Genomic DNA, 19,156 nt, shown 5'->3' on the forward strand with positions numbered 1-19,156 from the left:
CTGGCCTATTGTGATCTCCTTGCTTGGATGGAGATCATTACTGGGGTCATCTGCACTAGAGCATGCAGTCACCTAAATACCATGACTCCATCTGGATGCTGCATTGACAGTCAGATGGGGATTGATTTATGATGGCTAACATGTTTCCTAATGGAAACTGGCGAAGGCACGGAGGACATAGAGTGCTTCTCTACCTCAAGGTGTGTCTTGTTGATGGGAAGGAATTTGAGAGTGAAAGATTACTCAGTGGAACTGAATCGGACATTACCTAGAGTAAATATACAAAGTGAACATGGTCAATAGATCACCTAAATTACTGTGCAGCACATTATACTGCTAAAATGGCAGCAGTAAATCGTGGAATCATGGAAACTTACCCCATTATAATTAGCATGTGGTGTCATGGAATGATATTTACAATGTGATTAAACTTCCATCCAACATTCACTTCACCACTGGATATTAAATTCATTACATTTTCATAAACAAAAAAGTATTAGGCCTTCTAAATTCTTGCATTTGAAATATTTATTACCATAAAAGGGTTGCAAAGGCATCACTTCTGTATGTTTCACAATATTTACTGAGCATGTAGGCCATTACTATTCAATTACTGTGTCTTACGGACACCACTCTGGGAAGAGTTCATAAAAGAAGGCGTCATTGAAAAGGCTTTAACACAGATCACAGAAACTGCAGATAGTCTTAAACACAGTCACAGCGCCCCACAAAGGGCTGGAGTCTAACTGAGCCACTGGGAAAATACACAGCAGGTCTGTCACAAATAAACCTAACACTGAAAGAAAAAAGGTTGATGTAACATTAATGTTTGTAATTACAAGCCTTTGGTAAATGCAATGAATAGGAAACATTAATTGAATTAAAATAAGACAAAAATACACAGGAATCTATTTAAAAACTGTTTTTTGTAAAAAGAAACAAAAATCATGTCAGGTGCGACAGCTCGTTCGATACAGAGGCATTCCTGAAGGAGTCATTTCCATAGCGTTGCAGTAATAGTCTTTGCTCGGCCTTATATACAAAGGTAGGCAGGGAAGGGGGGCAAAGAGTTGCATTTAGAGTTTTTGGAAAGCTCCTTGCTCAGTGCTTGGGCTCTCTTTGTTTGCATGTTTGTTTTCAGCAGTTTGAATCAGATGATGACCGTCTCAGTGTGGAAGGCGGCGTAGGAGACGGTCTGCTTCTGAGTGGACACTACAGACAGCTGGGTGATCGGCGAAGGTGAGGTGGAGGAGGAAGATGTGGACGAGGCAGACGGAGAGCGACTCGCCCAGCGAGAAGGGAGTCGGCGGTTGGCGGGGCACGCCGGCCGGGAGAAACTCTTCCTGGAGGTCACGCCGAACTCTCTGCTTTTCTGCAGAGAGAGTAAGAGATTCATGAAGCCTTGCAGCAAAACTCTACCCGCCCCCCTTTCCTGTGAAATGTGGCACAATGCCTGTCATTTTCACTGCCCATAATTTTCACTGCCTGCAATTTCATGCTACCACTCTCCATATTGTCATATACTCCTACTGCTTAATTTTACTGTGTTACAATACAGGAAAACAAGTCGTCTCGTGACGAAAACATCTCCTTCTGCCAAAAGGTGATTGCACTCTGCAGAGGTTCAGTGCATTTAGACCAATCAGATGGCATCAAGCCTGACTGCAATATCCCTCGGATAGGCCTGATGAGGTTTTTCCAGCAATTTGGAAACATTAGTTGTACATAAAAGCCATCTGTGCAGGGAGAACTATTTTTCCTGGATCCAACTCTTTGTCCGGCTGGCCTTTTGTAGATATTTCAGCAATTATTCCACAGGCTCTGCCTTCTGCCCAAGGGGCCAGAAACGGCTTCCAGCAGTGCCACAGATGAAAGGCTTGGAGCTCAGACTTGGCCGACATGCCAATTAAACTTTATGCCACTGGTTTTTAGTTTCATGACTTTTGAGTACAATGCCCCACATTACAATAAGAGGATTCTGGCCTTCTTTTTTTCTGGAGCATGCCAGATAAAAATACCGTTCCCACCGGTGGCGTCCTTGAGCCGAGGACAATCTGGAAATATTTTATCCCGGGAACACGTGAACTTAACTTCAGGAATGACAGTTGTGCACTCGCTCGCACTCAAAGTATTTCTCCTGATATAATGAAAAACACTGAGGTAACAGGAAAGGACAGAAACGTATGAAATATCTGGGCAATAACAGCAGGCTGCAGGCAACAGCCTGTCTGCCAATTTCTCTCTCCCGCTCTCTTCCTCTCTTTCTCTCTCTCTCTCTCTCTCACACTCACTCACTCACTTGGCTCCCTGATCAAATCATCTTTACTGCTTGGCCACACAAGCAGCCATTGGGAGCTGATTCGGATCCTGCACAGTAATAAATACCAGACTTGCTATGTGGGTCCTCCCACATTGCATTCAGGCACAAAGCACCAAGAGGAATCAGTGTCTTTTTAAGGACTGTGGCACACTGATCACTGACCAGATACTCATACATACTCAACCCATAGTTGTGGTAAACCCTAGTGTGTTGACAAACAAAAACCCTGTGTTTGAACCTATACTTCAACATCATAACAAACCACCTTTGAATCATCTAAGTACGTGTTTATGTCAAGCCTCTAAATCCAGGTAACATAACACCTGTATTTATCTCTGTGGAAATGTGTCTTGGTGTTGTTTTAAGTATATACTGTGCACTGACCTGTACTGTCACATGTGTCTCTTTGTGCGTAGTTGCCTGTCTTTGCGTTGTGTATGTAAGTCTCTGACCGGACCTGGCGTGATGCTCCATGTCCAGCATGTCCATGAGCTCGATGAGGTCGTCTTCCTTCCCGGGGCTGGGCGTAGGCGTGGCCGGCACCGTCTGAGTCTGTGACGAGCACTCGTAGCTCTTCAAAATCCGCTCGATGGCGCCGTAATTGGACCTGGAGTCCACGGGCCGGGGGTACGCGGCTAAGGTGGTGGGCTTCCAGGGATTTTCTATCAGGATCCGCGACCTGGTTTTGGACACCTCCGGCTTGACGCTCTCCGCGGGCTTGGGCCTGGTCTCCGAGGGGCGTTGGGCCGCCCCTGCTGACCCGGCGCTGGGCGCCTCCACCTTGTTTCTGGACTGGACGGGGGTCACAGTCACACTAAACTGTGTCATGGTGGTCACACTCGGCTCAGGAGAGAGAAGAGAATTCACTTCTCTCTCATGCGTGCCCTCTGTCGGGCGTTCAAGCACCGCAGACCTCGGCTTGATCTCAGGTGGGTTTCGAGTCGAGGGGTGAATCATGTCCCTGACTCTCACCACAGGGTGCTGCGGCTGGAGCTCTGAAGCCACCTGCTTTAGGGTGGCTTCGTGGTACTGCACTGGCTCAAACGCTGCCTCCTCAAGCTCCACCTCTGCATAATGTGACTTGTGATATTTCACCTCACTGTGGCGTTCTGTTGTTATTGGCCCGTCTTTGGGTTTGACCTCCGTGTCATGCGGCGGTGGCATAATGTCAACATTCACCTCCCTGGGTTTGACCTTTGGCTGCTGCTGTGGGGTAGGACTCGCGGTCATGTCTGTGGGGTTGGGGCCGTCCTTGTTACCAAAGCCCCGGCCCCTCTCGGCCTGGAAGAGGGTCCGGTTGAACTCGGCGGTCTTCTGCTCCAGTGTCACATTCCTGCGAGGGGCTAAGGCACTGCCCTGGGTGGGGAGTATGTCTAAAGTGGGCAGCCTTATGTCCCTGTGGATGCCCTTTCCAGGGAGATCTGGGCCCAGTGGGCTGAGATGTTCCCCAGGGCCTTTTTGGGTCCCGGCCGCTTTGTGGTCTTGGCGGTAGTCCACTCCCGTTGACGGTATGTTTAGCTCTGACAGGCATTTCTGGACAGGCACGTATGTGGACGACTTGCTGCTGCCAAACCTGCTTCCATCGCAGGACCACCGGCTGTGGCAGCAACTGATATTGCACTTGGAATCTGCAGGCACTGCGCATGGGATGATCCCAGATTCTGTCAAGATCTTCCCCTCATTCTCCTGCAGCATTGCCTCAAACTTGCGCACTATGGAGGGGCTGTTGCACTTCCTGTCCAAATGGATACATGGACTAGGACACTTCCTCTCCATGTGGGGTTCTGGAACACTGAACTCCGGTTCTAGCGGAGGGGGACTGTTCATGTACCAGGACGTGCTACGAGGTGGAATCGGTGGGGCTTCAGGTGATTTCATCGGGGGGATGCTGATTTCTGGTTCTATTATGCTTGTCTCCTTGATAGCGGCTTTGGGACTAATCCAACTCTGTTCATCAATATCCTCTAGTTCTTTACACCACTGGTTAAGACTAAAGAAGGTTTCATCCATTTCCATTTTGTTCCTCTCATTCTCCATCCTCTCCATGTCCTCCGGAAAGTACAGCGATTCAGTGTGGCTTCTAAATTGAGACAGCAGAAAGAGAGAGAGAGAGAGAGAGAGAGAGAGAGAGCGCAACAGTGAATTAATATTGCAACTACCTAAACCCTGTGTTATATAACAGTGCTTGAATACCACTGCATGCTCTTCAGGGTTTGCACTCCACTGGACCAACCTTTTCACATCAGACTTCCTCCTGATCTCATCCTGGTAGCTGCACAACTCTTCACTCACTCTGGCTATTTCTTTGAGAGCCTGAGACACGGACAGAAGAAGACATGCTCTCACTAAACTAAAGGAGATTAACAAACATTAACATACACTAACAGAGTGATAAAAAAGATGAATGAATGATGGGGTGGGCGATGTGGAAAAAAAGCCTAAGCACACCTCCAACTCGTAACTTATTCCTTGAGGATTAAAAACTGTGTCTAAGGACTTACAGCATTCAAGGCGATAGTGTTCTTTTTCTTCTCGGTCCCGCAACGGATCTCCATGCTCTGCAGGTCACTGAAGGGGTTAAGGAAGCCCTCCTTCCCAGCCAGGGAGGCGTGTCTGTCCAGCCTCTGTCCCAGACAGCCCTGCAAGATGCCCTCCAGCTCACCCGTGTCAATGCCCATGTCAATCGCGGGCCGCTCCACGGATGTGGCTGCACGCCAGTCACCAGCCTTGGCCGCACCATGAGCGCTTCTCTGTGTCCCTCTGTCCCCCCTGCTGTTGCTACTGCTACTGCTGCTGCTGTTATTGTTGTTGCGGCTGTTGCTAAGGCGACCTGACAGGTCGCCACCGCCACCCCCGCGGCTCTGGCTGTGCGGATGCGTCGAGTCGGAGTAGCTACTGCTGTGCACATCGGAGGGGTCGGTGAGGACGCTGGAGCCTGTGCTGGCCGACTGCAGGCTGAGTCGGGCTGAGCTGTGCGCCTCAGCGTTTGGCCCAACTTCACCTGGCTCCCGGCGGGACTTCACCTCACTGTACAACTGGAACAGAGACAGAAAATGACACGTCAGTGCCTTTACTGGCTTATCTAGGACCATGACATGACAAAACCACATCCCTTACGAAAAGAGCATGACAAGACAATTTTCGAGGTTATATTCAAGAACTTGTGCTGTTCTTGGAACAGGCAGTCAGTATCTTCCCCATAATATCCCCAAACACACCACAGAAGTCATGCACAACAATGCAACTGACCTCGGCAAGCAAAACATACTCATAATGTGGCTATAAGAGTTGTAATTTTGTGAATATATGGACAGGGTATCTTTTTTACTCCAAGCAGACAGGATAAAAAAGGAGAGAATTTAATTACTGTTTTCATCCAAATCCGATCCTGTTATCCCTCTTCAAGCTTTTGTATTGCTGTCCCTGGGAGGCCTTGTACAACTCACATGTTCCCTCAAACACAATTGTTCTGCTGCTTTAGCACTCAAATCCAGCCCTTTCATATTGCCCCCTTTCATTAAAAAAGCTAATCTTCTTTCCTGCGAGTGTCAAGATTTAAATCCTTTCTGCCAGATATCCTCTGGGGTCTCCCTCCCCCTTCCTCCCCACCACCCACTGCTGCTCAGTGAGATGCTCTACCCACAATCCATCTGCACTGATCTGAGACCTGCTACAGAGGCTTTATTGTTCCCTTGCACCACAGTGAGGGAGGTGAGGTCAACCACTGCGGCATTGTTTGGAGCGCTGAGGATGCACCACATTCTCATGCTTCCTGACTCCATGCGACCCTTATGAGGGCTGTCTAGCCTTACTTCCCAGGGCCTAGTGTCTGTTTGTGCCAGCTAGCTCTTAACACGCTCTAACAACCACTATTTTGTTTATCCACAGCCATGATTGGGACAAACACACCACTATAATTGCACAAATAAAACTGTAGATCAGCCTCATGATTGCATTCCATTAACTGACGGCCTGTGAGAACCCTCCCAGGATAAAAACAAAAGGATAAATAACAAACGACTACTCTCTAACACTCAGCTGTGCTGTAAAGTATAGCATTCCGTGTTTCACTCACCTCCTCAATCTTCCTCTGCATGTCCCTGAGCTGGCTCTCCCATTCCTTCCTCTCCAGGTCGAAGCGCTCCAGCAGCTCGGAGCGTTCACGCAGCCAGCCGCGCTCGTTGTGCTCCAGGCGGCAGCGCAGGTCCATGGCGACCGTGTGCGTGTCGGCCAGCAGCCTCTTCTGCTCCTGCTGCTCCCGCCGAAGTGTGCTGCCGCCGTCGTCGCCGCCGCCGCCGGGCTCCTCGTTAGTCTTCGCCGTCGGCGCCTCCGCTGAAGAGCCGTGCTCCTTAACTTCCAACTGCACAAAGGAACGCAGAGGAGGACGGAGTTAAAAAGGGTTTGCGGAGAGAGCGAGAAGGAGAGAGGGAGAGGGAGGGAAAAGGCAGAGGATAGAGACCGACAGGGGCAGGAAGAGAGAGGGAGAGAGAGAGAGAGAGGGAGTAGGAGGGAGGGAGGGAGAAACACAGGAAGACAGGGGTGTGAAACCAGGGCGAGAGAAAGGAGAGGAGAGGAGGATTGGGGATGGTGCAGTGTGGGCAGACAGAAATGTGAGGCTGGAGAGACAATAACATCCGGCCTGAGTTAAAGACCCACAGGACGCCGAGGCTGACCCCGCTCTCCACACGGGTCTCACAGGAAGACCCATCTGTGTTGACTCTCACACACAAAGTGGAGGAGAGGCATGTGAACCTGTTCAACCCAAAATCCCAGTCCGGGATATACACTGTAGCTCAGCATACTGTACACAACCCTCTTAGATAAAAGGATTGAGTGCAGAACACTTTGTGGCTCTTTGGCTTGTATTCATAGAGGCAAAAGCACTTACAGGATACTTTTCTCATTGGAAGCAGTCTTCTACGACCAGATACAAGTGTTTGTGATCTATTTATTTTATGAAAAATATCATCTTTGAAGGAGTCCAGAAAAACAGTTCTTAACCTACCCTCTCTTAAAATAGGGGTTTTTATATGGAGGTTGTGTGAAACGCTACTCTAAAAACTCTTCCAAGAACTAAAACATTCAAAGGCCAGTGTTGATCTTTAACAAACACTACTGTTTCTGTGCACTGGCTGGTCTATGTCTTGCCTCAGTTCTGTATAATGTTATTGCTGCAAATGTCAAAAGTTTCTTTTCAACTGGTCAGGTTCCAACAAACAAACTTTGTTTAAAGCATACCACATACTGAAACTTTAACATTTAAGTTAACCTCATAAAATGAAAATCAAAACAAAACTTGGCTCATTTTGGTGAAAATGTCCCCGTACTTTTTAGATTTCATTTGATCCCTATAATAGCAACTTGTGTGTAGAATGCTCGAGGGACTTTCCTAGAGATAATGAATGTCTCAAGAGCCAGCTCCTCCAGTGACCATGCTTTCCACATGGTGCACAGAGCAGGTCAGCCATGCATACCTAGCAGGGACTTTTCTTTCCACAACATTTCTTTAGACCTGCTGACAGCAGACTATCCACACTGAGCCTGGATATGATCAACTTTCAGGCCTGATGTCCAGGCATGGAGGCCCCCACCTCCATCTGGATCTTTCACTGATTCTGTCAAAGTTTTGCAAGCCCTAATGAATTTAGCCACGTCTGAACAGTTAAGAATCGGTCCTCTGTTTCTTTAATCAGTAATGCCTTGTTAATCATCAAGATGGCATCTTGTGACAAGACCCACTGTATGTTGACAAGCAGTTCTTCAACATTACTATTTCTGACGGAGGCCAGAGGTTGTAAAATGAATGAGTCTTAACATGACTAGGAGTGTTTGATGGTCTTTGCCTCTTTTATATGGCTTTTGCAATTGCAGGGTGAACGCAGCTTGAACGGTCCACCATCTGTGCCACAAAGGCAAACATGGACAGAAATAGGCAAATTATTTCAAGGTCCTCAAAGCAACAAACCATACTCAAGCATGGGCTGTGTAAACAATGAAGCCGTGACTGCAACGCTCAATGCCAAGTTAGGGCACCACCACTTCAGCAGGCACACCCCCAGGCAGATTAGACGTGGGGAATGTTTACAAGTGTAACGGCTCTGTGGAACACGCTGCCATCCATTTCCGAGAGATGCAACCGGACCTCAGAATCAACTCCTCTGTCGCTCACAACTTCCACTAACTCTCTGTTGCTGTGTGACTTGGACTGAATCAGGATTGTCTCTTAGTAACGGTGTCATCCAGGCCCACTATAAATAGACAACGCCACCCATGCCTGACCGTTTCACATTCCTAAGGGTTGGGGGTGGGGGGTCGAGGCTGAGGTAGCCTACACATTATGTGTTACTTCTGTGTTCAAATACAAAAATATGCCTGAAAAAAAAAATGTCAGTAAACTATCCGTTCCCCGCATGTCTGGTGGTAAACCCTGGATGCCTCGAGAGGGAGAAGTTTGAGGTGTGGTAGGATGTGGCTGGTGAAAGAAAACAAGTTTCACAATTTTGAAAGTTTGACCCCTCCCAGCATTCTCCACCCCAGAGCTAACCAATGTTTTTGCTTCGCTCGCGCTGCACAACACATGCATGTGGCAGTCCTCCATAGCAAGCCCTCTAGGATGCGACCAAGGAGCAAAACACACCGATATAGCCCTGAGGGCTATGCAGTCACAAGGGAAATGCAGACAAGAGAAAAAACTCATGCATGGGGTTCACTTCTATAAATGGCCAGCAGCAAACATTCTTTGGGGATGTTTAGAAATAACTGTGTGTGAAATATGCATTCGGTTGGCCGCTGTACCCTGGAGGTAGGCACGGGCATAGTTGTTTATTGGATGAGTCCGGGAGCTGTGTACAGGCATAGTTGTTTATTGGATGAGTCCGGGAGCTGTGTGGCTGGGCTTGCTCAGTTCTTTACAGACAGCTATCCAGTGTCACCAAGCTTCCTGTGGCAATGTTGATACGCAGAATGTACACAAGCTCTCCTACACATCAGTCTCACACTGCTGTGTCTCCTCAGCGTCTTCCTGGAACTGCACGCCCTGGGACTGTCCTTCTTGGTTTGCACAGGGCCATCTGATATCACCCATGAAATCAACCACCTCATTTAAGAACCATGCTAATTAGCCAATCAAGGCACATAACACCGGTGTTACAGAAGTTTTTTTTTACACTCTGACCCTGGATTACCCAGCTGCACACTGCTGCTGCTCTAGGACTGTATTAGGAGACCTAGACATTATGTGGCCCGGGATCAGAGAAAATCACACCGGCACTGGTGCATTAGCACACAAGGGGAGGGATTGGCGCTGCACTCGAGCAGATCATAAACACTCGAGGAACATGTCGGGTTGTATCTTTATAAGGTCGTTGTGGACACACAGGAGGAAAGACTGTTGAATATGTGGCCAGTCAGTGCACAGTGTGGGTTTATACACAAAGGATCGTCTGGAAGGAGCAGGGCTGGTTAATAACAGTGGATGCTATGCTGTTTAAAAGAGGCAACCACACTGCATGGAGAGTAGACACATACTGTGCATGCTGTACTATTTCAGAAGAGATACAGTGCACTCAGACATGCATGGGGCTTTTTATTAGGTCAGTCAGTAGGTCATATTGACATGTGTTGGCATGGATTACTAAGAGTGCACTAATGCGGTTGTTCACTATTGTTTTTTCACAGGTGGGCTATATATGGCTTGCCTTAAGTGCATGTTGCTGACAGGTAAATCATGGGTCTGCTCTGGCTGTGGCATACCAAACCTGTCTCCTAAAGCCTTTTGTCCACTGTAAATGTGAACTTGGAAGGTTGCCCAAAGAACACCATACAGTTGGAACAGTCAAGCTAAAAAGGCTGCAGGCATATTTTAAGTGATGGTTTATCAGATTATGAAACTAGATGGTAATACAAACTGAGAACGATTTTAAGGATGGAAACTTGTCAGACCAGCATGATGCCCCATTTCAACAGTCTACAGAATCCAACATAATCTTGCCGTATGTAATTCACATATGATATGTACAGTAACTGAGGCTGGTACCTGCACGATACGGCATTTCAGGTCTGCTCGCTCTAGCTCCCATGCGCATCGGTCCTTCATGTACTGCAACTGCAGCTCGCTCCGTTTCGTTTCTTCTTTCTTCACTTCAAGCTGAACTTCATCCAAAATCGACTTCAGATCCAACAAAATTCTTCTGTTTTCCCCTCCCTGCTCAAAAGCAACAAGACCATACAAGGTTAGATAGTGATTAAGTTAAGAAACATCAAAGGCGGGCACATGCCATAAAAAGTATTGATGTATTCAACCATAATTTGCACGCTTCTGTTCTTTAATTACTTGTATATCAGCCATTTGCCTCAAAAGTACTTCCTTCTCCCTCATCCATTCTTCTTTGTCCTGCCCATGCCGCTTTTTTAAGTCCTCAATTTTCTTTTTCAGGCGAGTATGTTGAGTCTGTAACTCATTCCGGGGGACCTGCCCCCGAGTAGAATCGGATGCCCCGACCGCTCCGAGTCCAGGAATGGGCTGTTCGAAAAAATGACCGACGGGAACCGACGGTGAGAGAGTCCTGAGCGGACTCTTGCCCCTGCTCCTCTCTCTCTCCAACCTGGAGCACGGGACGAATTCCCAACCTTGTGCTTTGCCCACATATCCACTGCCACCTCCGTGCAACCCTGACCCATTTCCAAACGCATTCCACATCTCTTAACCATTAACAAGTAAATTTGAAATGACAGCCTTGTACTGAAAGGTATGTTGTAGCCTACCAGTCCTCATTTGACACAGTCTAATTAGCCGAAGCCAGCCATTTCCCCCGACTCCCGCTCCCTTGGGGCAGCCTCGACTGCTTTTGTACCGGGCGCATTTGTTCCTTCCATGTCACCACGCGCCTGCACCACGGCACAAGGTCAATCTGTCATTCCTCAGAGGCTTAGTTTCGGCCACTTGCCTCCATATTACTGAAAAATACCATCTCCTTGTGTCTCGCCGAGGCGCGCGCAGAGAAACTCGTCTTCAGGTCTGGCTACATTGTTTAATCTTTCCGCCTTTAACAGCCAAGTCAGAATCAAAGCCTAAACGCAAGATGACACCCCGTAGACCGACCACAAGAGCCCAAAATACTCATAGCCTAGTGATGTAAGAGCTAAGAATTATTTTTGTCCCCATGTAACTAGGCGTCGTATTTTCCAACACAACTATTTAGCCATCTAAAAAGGAACAGGGGGTCTAACTTCGTGCGTTGCGACAGTCTTAAGATCCGTATACCTACGTCGTGCTTCAGAAGTCTTCTGTACTGCAATTAAAAAGTCTAAGTTCAAGCGGTGATTGTGCTGCCACTGTCCAAGTTGTGTTCGTGACCATGGCAATAAATCAGTTTAACGCAAAGTGTACAACAGTGTCATTTTGTCCACGTGTTAATTCGTGAGCCAGCTGCAGTTTGCCAATAAACACATTCCGACGCTGGCTGACTCTTGAGTAGGCTACTGACTTTAGGACATTACGCATGATGAAATACATCAAGGATAACAGCGCTGCAGTGTAGTCTACACTAATGGAGCATTCGCCTTACCTTTTGTCTCACATCTTCTCTCCTGCTTCACAAGTAGATATTTACAGTAGTTGTAAAGTAGTATTTCAGCAATAAAAATCGAAAGGAGAACCGATCCCCTTGTAGTGCAATGGTTTGCCTAGATGTCAGCTTATTCTCCGATCTCCTCCGAAGCCCACATCCTGCAGTCCCTGCGCATCCTTCACAGCTGGTCTTAATAGCTTTTATGACGTGAACCCCCAGAGGTAGGATGGAAGAAGGCCCGGCCCGCCCCAGATACCAAAGAACGGCCATTATTCTAAGCTCTTTTCAGATGCTAGTGTAATTTAAAGCGAAGGGGAATTGTTTGTGCATAGACAACACTTTTAGATATCTGTTATGCTCAGATCAAATGTCACAATATAAGCCCCTGTGGTAACTCACATCATTGAGGGCATGCTATGCTTTGCGGAACCTGGGAACTTTGTAATGTCTATTTCAATAGGCTACCCACTTGTAACTAAGTGGTCATTCCGTATTTAGTGTTTTAATGGTGTTTCATGACTTATGTAGGCTATACCAGATGATGTCTGCAGTGATGCTTAAAAATATTTTTTTCTTGAAACAAATTCTTAAATAGCACATTCAGTTCAAAGCAAATCTGTCACAAATTATATCATTCTTTACATATCAACATTTCTAACTTTAAATAGCAACCATTTTCTCAGATTTTCTCAATGCATGCTGCAATTTTGAGGTCCACACATTACAAATAATCATACATATTGATCAATTTAAGTATTTCTAGAATGTCTTTAAATAAGATCAAATCCAAGTTGAGAGGGCGTTTCACATAAGCATAATAATGCACTGGCCAAAATTTTCAGCATACTTACTATTTTCAGTGGTGGACTTGAAAAGTTTCTAAATTGTGAGAAACCACAAGGCTTTGGAATTCACCTTTGATTGCAGGGAGAAATGCTTGAGCTCTGCCAGTGCATTCCTTGTGAAAATTTCAGGATGTTCAAACAGACTGCTACTGGCAACATAGAATGTTGGCCGAGGTTACTCTACATTGCAGCAGCACTTCACGGTGAAAGTTAAAACCACCAAAGAGCACAAATTAAAGTTGAAGCTCCAGAAGTACACCAAGATCTAAAGCAAGATCTTTCACAGCACATACCTAAGGCCAGAAGCGTAAGCAGTGTTCACATAATCCTTCTCATTGTACTCTGTCCCTATGCACAATGCCACTCTTTGTATGTCCAACAAACTGTATTCAAAGAGTGGTCATGCTCTCCAGTTCAGTTGCAGAGAGGTTGACATGTTCCCATATGTAAAATAAACATGACATCATCCAGGATTACAGTAGTCACTATGACCAAGATGTCATTGTACACCAATATAAGTAGATTGTTCTGTCGTATTTTGATGTTTGTTGGCCAAGAAATGGTGGCTATATTTTTTACATTTTATTTTAGATATGCCTTCACTTTTTAATTCACCTACTGGTACAATACATGTGTGATAGGGGTGTAGTGGTACACAAAAATCCTGATTCGATGTGTACCTCGGTTTTGATGTCACGGTTGAGTTAATTTTTGGTACAATAAGCCTAGAAAGTACTGCTAACCTAAAATTCACTGACAACATTGATGCTGTGCAATGGGAATAGTATTGGGAAAAGGTCTCATGTTTTTGACATTAATTGATTAAACTGACATATGGTCTGCCATAATATGTTTATGTGGGCCTACTGTTGATTGCTGTTAAAGACTGCATTTGGTACATTCGGTACACATCTGTATTGAACCTAACGTTCTGTATGTAAATGGTTTGGTACAAATATATGTGTACCTTTACACCCCTAATGTGTAAAGCATAATTAGGCATGTTTTAACTTACCTTTTATTATAGATGGCTGCCAAAGCATGTGTCGCAAACAGTCAAAGGCTTGTGAGTAACTGTAGTCCATACATGAAAAGCGTGATATTTCTTGTATCTTCTCGTCTTGCTGACATGATTAAAATAAAAAGAAATTAAACAAATAAAAATGATGGGAAAATAATGTGGGTTTTATAGGACAAAGAAAAGGGTGAAAAGAAAGACTAATTTGAAAATTGTGGCATAGGAAAGTGAGGAGAATAAAACAAGTATAAGGATAAGCAAAATAATAGGTTGGAACATCTGGGTGGGTCAATGGAAAAAAACAATGTGAAGGAACAGGAGATTGGAAGATAAAAAAAATATATGGTTAAATAGTGGTAAACACAAGAGTTGCACATCAGTTGAAGTATAATGAATACATTGTATTGTATAATAAAAGTTAGCATAGACTAGACCAATGAGTACCTAAATATTTACAACTAAATATGACAATATTTCTTTTTCTTTGTCACTTTCATACTCTCTAATCTCTAGTCAAATAGACTAATCTCTAGTCTATTTGACTCATCAGGCAATTATTAGAGACAGTGACATGTAGTATGTTTAAAGGAGTAGGCTACCTCTGTACCTCTTTGCAGTGAATCTACAGTGAATGACATGTAATGTAAAATAAAATACTGACATTAATAATAGTGGTAGTTGGATGTTTTGAACTATTGTGGCCCTGTGAATCTGTCTGTATTAATGTCTGTAATTATTCGGATGCCAAGTTTAAGTGAACTCACAGACAGGGGCTCTTCTGCTTCCCTGTCCTCTGGCTTCGGCACCTCCAAGCGATCGATGAAGTTCTGGAGCTCCTTCCTGAAGGCCTTCATCTGGGCATTGATGCGGTACAGCAGCTCGTGTTCGCGGATGCGGCTGCCGTCATCATCCTCATCCATGCGTCCGAACAGGTCTCCATTGGTCACGTAAACGCGGGCCTCAGCGATGATGGTGCTGGTGTCTGCGATGAGCCGGTCGATGGTCCTGCTGAGCCTCTCTGCTTCCAAGCGGATGTCCATCATCTGCTGGCGGTCCTTGAGGCTGCGGGCTAAAAAACGGCTCTCGGGTGAGTAGAGGGAGCGTGTGGGAGTGAGGCAGCGGATGTTGCGTACCTCCTCCGAGTCGCTCTCGCCGCCGATGGGGCCCTCACGCTTGCGGTGCGGCGGCAGGCGTGACGAGTCGTCGTCACTCTCGCGGCGGCCACTGTCGCTATCGGCATCGCTGTCCCGCGGGCTGGCGCGGACCCCCAGGTGTGAGGCGAGGTCGTAGCGCTGCATGTTGGACAGCAGCACGCGGTTCTCGTACTGCAGCTGCATCACCTTGCCACTCAGCTCATTGATCTGCAGCCGGGCTGATTTCAGCTCCTCCTGCAGAGCCTCCAACTTCGCCGCATCTGCGGCGGACGCTGCCGCCCCTCCGCCGGCCGCCCCGTGGCGGGAGCTCTCGTGCGAGCCGGCCTTGTACTTGAGCTTGTTGAGCTCGGTGGTCACACGCTGGTTCTGCTCCTCCATGTCGGCCAGGTTGCGTCGCAGCAGCTCGGCCTCGTCCTCCACCAGCTGGAGCTGCTGACGGAGTTCGGACAGCGCCTCGCTCTGCTCGCGCATGACCGGGTCGGCCAGGCCCCCCGCGCCCAGCTCCTCCCCGCGCATGTTCTCCAGCTCGGCCTTCAGGCCGCGGTTCTCCACCTCTAGCTCCACGATCTTGCGCCCCAGGATGTTGGCCTCCTCCTCCACCAGACGGAGGCGCAGTTTCAGTTCGGACTCCCGGGTGGTCGGAGGCCCCCCGGCCTCGCCTTTGGGCAGAGGGCTGTCCACGTCTCCGTAGAAGGAGCGGTACTTCTGCAGCTCTTGCTCCAGACGGTCCTTCTCTTTGTCGATCTTCGCCATCTTCTTTCTCATCAGGACAGCTTCCTCCTTGATGAAGGCTAGTTGACACTTCAGATCTTCATTTTCCTCCTGAGGAAAGTCATAGTTTATTGTTCCCGACAGTTAAGTTAAATCTAAGCAGTGTCTGAAAAAATGTACGTATCTCAGAAATTAAAAAATAAAAGTATCACAGTCAATAATGTTGTCAAAGGAAACAAATAAATATTGAAGTGTGCTTTATTGCACTCATGCTAAGGATAAAAGAAGCTGCTAAATAAGCTGAAGTATTATATGCTAACTTTAACAGTGCAATTATTCATTTGGTTTCACATGCATTTTAGCTCTAAAGAAATGGAATGCCATTTGTCAGCCTCACCTCTGTTGGTGTATGTGGAGTCCTCTTATCAGCTGTTTGTTTATCTTTTCCCCCTTTGCGTTTAAGCTGATTTAAAAAAACAGTCATGTTATTGGTGCACAGCAGACAGAGAGATACTCAAGCTCACTCAGATGCAACCAGAGATAGGTTGACAGGGGGAGGTATAGAGAGAGAGAGAGAGAGAGAGAGAGAGAGACATACTGCTAAGGTATAAAAGGCTGTTTATTGACTTTGGTTTTATAACAGTGCAGAGTAGTCTGATGCAACAGATCCACTCAGAAAAGGAGCTATATTACTGAAACATTCTCTACAGATTACCTCTATAAAAATGTATAGCCAGAGAGCTGTTAACACAGGAATCATTCCTAAAACTATTTTAGTAGAGACTTTTATCCAAAGACTTTTATCCTTCATCCTTAGAGACTTAAATCCAAAGACAATTATTTTTGAGATTGCATAGACCTATACACACTACCTCTTTGGCCTTGTCCAGTTCATTCTGTAAGGCCTGCTTGGTGACTTCCACTTCGATGAGTTGCTGCCTGAGTCGCTCGTTCTCCTCCTCTGTTTTTGTCCGTTTCTCCTCCACATTCTCCAGCTCATTGTGCAGTCTCACAGATACATCCTTTGCCACCTTTAACACCATAGTATCATATCATGCATGACATATAGCCCTCTTTCCTGTTTTTTCTTTCTTTCTGGAAAGTCTTTCATTGCTTGTTGTACAAAATATAAGGACATATGTTTCCATTCATTTTCCAACAGATTTTATATAGTCTAATCATGATTTATGTTTGGGGAAATACAATATGACTTATGCTATAAACAGTAAAAATAATCGTATCATTAGGGGTAAGGGCCCTAATATGTACCAAAAATGCAATCAGGTTGTAGAATATAGACAGTCTTTCAATTGTGTTCCATATAGTCAGTCGAGTCTGAATGGTCACTGTACCTTTAAGTCCTGCTCCAAGCTCCTGAGGAGATCGCCATCTATTTCACCGGTTTGTGCGTAACGGAGCCGCTTTCTCTCCGCCTTCCGCAAGCGGTACTGGAGGATCCTGCAGTTCTTATTGGCTCTCTCCAGCTCGCGTCTCATGTCTTGCAGCTGACAAGCATCCTCCTCGTAAAATGTGTCTCGCATTTCATCCATTTCCGTGCGCATTTCTTCAATATCACACTAAAGTTAACAGAAACCGTGAATCAATCTACACATCAACCATCAACCAATCAACCAATATGCAGTCCTGACGTATCGGAGGTTGACATCATACGTGACAAATGCAATGTAGCCTACTGTTTATCTCAACATATAGCATTTAAATCCATGCAATGTGTAATCTTGACCTATAGGTATATAGTATATAGTATAGACGTATGCCGCATGGAACATCATATACCTTGAGGTCCTCATTTTCCTCCACCAGTCTCTCGATTTCATCCTGCATTTCCTGGTTCTGCGTAGGGATCGGCTCTGCGGGTTCTGGTAACTGCTCTGGTTCCGCAACCGAGGTTGACGTCTTCGTGTGCATCTTTCCTCCGTTTTTCAAGCTCTTGTTGAGATGGAACTGTATCAATTCAGACTGTAAGCACCCGTCTCTCCAAAAGCCTGGCCCACACCCTACAGTATTCTTGGTCGTTTGCTGTTTGCTGCTGCTTGCCGCTGTCTCTGCTTTTTGATTTTTACCTTTTGCTTGGGAGGTTTTTGATGAACACGGTTGATCAGAAACGACACGGTTCGTCTCTCCCTTCAAAGAACTCGGTTCCGAGAAATTAGGATCATCCGACGAGTTACTACGCTGTTCGATTTTCTTGCTCGCCTCCGCCCTTTTCAAAGTGGGACTTTCAGCACCACTAGGGTGGACAGCTGCCGCGCCTTTCCCAGACTGTTTGTCCTTGCCACCGGGCACCGTGACCGGAGAACTACCTCGGCTGGTTTTCCCACTTTGCTTTGAAGCGACAGGTTTGGCTGTCGTCGGGCTTTTGGTGGCAGACTTGGCCGTGGTGTCTCTGAATCTACCCGGAGATGAAGCCCGGTGCTGCTTTTTGTTGCTATTGTCTGCCTGTCGAGAGTCGGCAGCGCCGCTTGCGGCGGGGTTCATGGTGTCATCTGTGTGCAGTCAGTGGTCGCCCATCATCCATTCCCAGCTCCCAGCATCCAAGCTGCTGAGACAGACCACCGCGTTATTAACTTACCAGTAGCATATAACAGAAATCATATTGGCAAAAGGTAGGCCTCATGACATTAGAGTTATGGAATATGAATATAAACTTCTCTAACCTACATCAATTGGTTTGAGTTTATGTTTTATTTCTATAGGCCTACTATAAAACACGATTCAATAGGCCTATCTTTTCTCGGTGGTGTCAAAACGCCTGGAAACTGTTGTCAGTAATCTATGTTTAGCATTATTCTTGATACTTGATACTAAACGGTGAAAATGTGTAATATGATCAGGCTTAAATTATATAATAGGATAACAGATGGACTGGAATCGCTGTCATTTTCTTTCATTTGCATGCCACGTTAATTCTCACCCACATTGTTTAGCGCTGAGAAAACCATATTATTTCATTTACCTTGACATGCGCAGCAGGTCATTAGCAGCGCCAGATGCACACGCCATCAATTCCAAAAATAACGCTTTTAGTCTACTTCCATCACTGTCAGTATTAGGTCAGTATGGAAATGTCTCCACCAATCCTTTGTCGCCAGAATGCTCATTTCCAGACAATCATGTCACCCTGAACTACGCGAGCACGTTCGATGACTCATTTTTCAATTTGACAGGAGGGAACCAGGCAAAACTCCATAAAGAGCATGGCACCACAAAGAGTAGCTTATTATTATTGGTGGTATAGGCTAATTCTAGTCTCCATTATTGTCTTTCATTGACTATTCTCACATTTATTTCTGTGTAACTTAAAAATGGTTAATGACGACCATAATAGTAGGCTACACCACGGATAACAAGAATTCCATGTGTCCAATTTGTTTTTATTTTTTTCATTTAGCAATAACACTGATTTGAGTACTTGAGAAGGTCGTTGAAGTAATAATCTACACTTGATTTGGGCGATGACTAGCGCTAGCCTACAAGAGGCCTACATACAGGTTGCGAAAAATCTGATTCCTATAACA

General features: G+C 46.1%; 1 protein-coding gene across 1 annotated transcript; it reads right to left on the reverse strand.

Annotated features, from left to right (window-relative positions):
- Positions 1-515: 515 nt before the first annotated feature.
- LOC121721039 lies at positions 516-17,635 on the reverse strand. The gene is made up of 12 exons (XM_042107590.1): positions 17,415-17,635; positions 16,970-17,194; positions 16,490-16,648; positions 16,015-16,080; positions 14,517-15,728; positions 10,653-11,018; positions 10,356-10,526; positions 6,396-6,680; positions 4,822-5,355; positions 4,554-4,633; positions 2,705-4,400; positions 516-1,372 (listed from the first exon to the last, which is right to left on the reverse strand). The coding sequence occupies exons 1-12, from the start codon at positions 17,544-17,546 to the stop codon at positions 1,151-1,153; spliced, it is 5,148 nt and encodes a 1,715-aa protein (XP_041963524.1). The 5' UTR covers positions 17,547-17,635; the 3' UTR covers positions 516-1,150.
- Positions 17,636-19,156: the final 1,521 nt, after the last annotated feature.

Source organism: Alosa sapidissima, chromosome 10 (assembly GCF_018492685.1).
Source record: "Alosa sapidissima isolate fAloSap1 chromosome 10, fAloSap1.pri, whole genome shotgun sequence".
In the NCBI taxonomy this organism is placed as follows: Eukaryota; Metazoa; Chordata; class Actinopteri; order Clupeiformes; family Clupeidae; genus Alosa; species Alosa sapidissima.

Excerpts from the sequence above, each read along its gene's own strand:
- LOC121721039 (XM_042107590.1), bottom strand. The coding sequence starts at position 17,546 with ATGCACACGAAGACGTCAACCTCGGTTGCGGAACCAGAGCAGTTACCA. Across the intron at positions 17,195-17,414 it reads AGGAAAATGAGGACCTCAAG|TGTGATATTGAAGAAATGCG; the intron begins GTATATGATGTT and ends TGTTAACTTTAG. Across the intron at positions 6,681-10,355 it reads TGAAATGCCGTATCGTGCAG|TTGGAAGTTAAGGAGCACGG; the intron begins GTACCAGCCTCA and ends TCCTTTGTGCAG.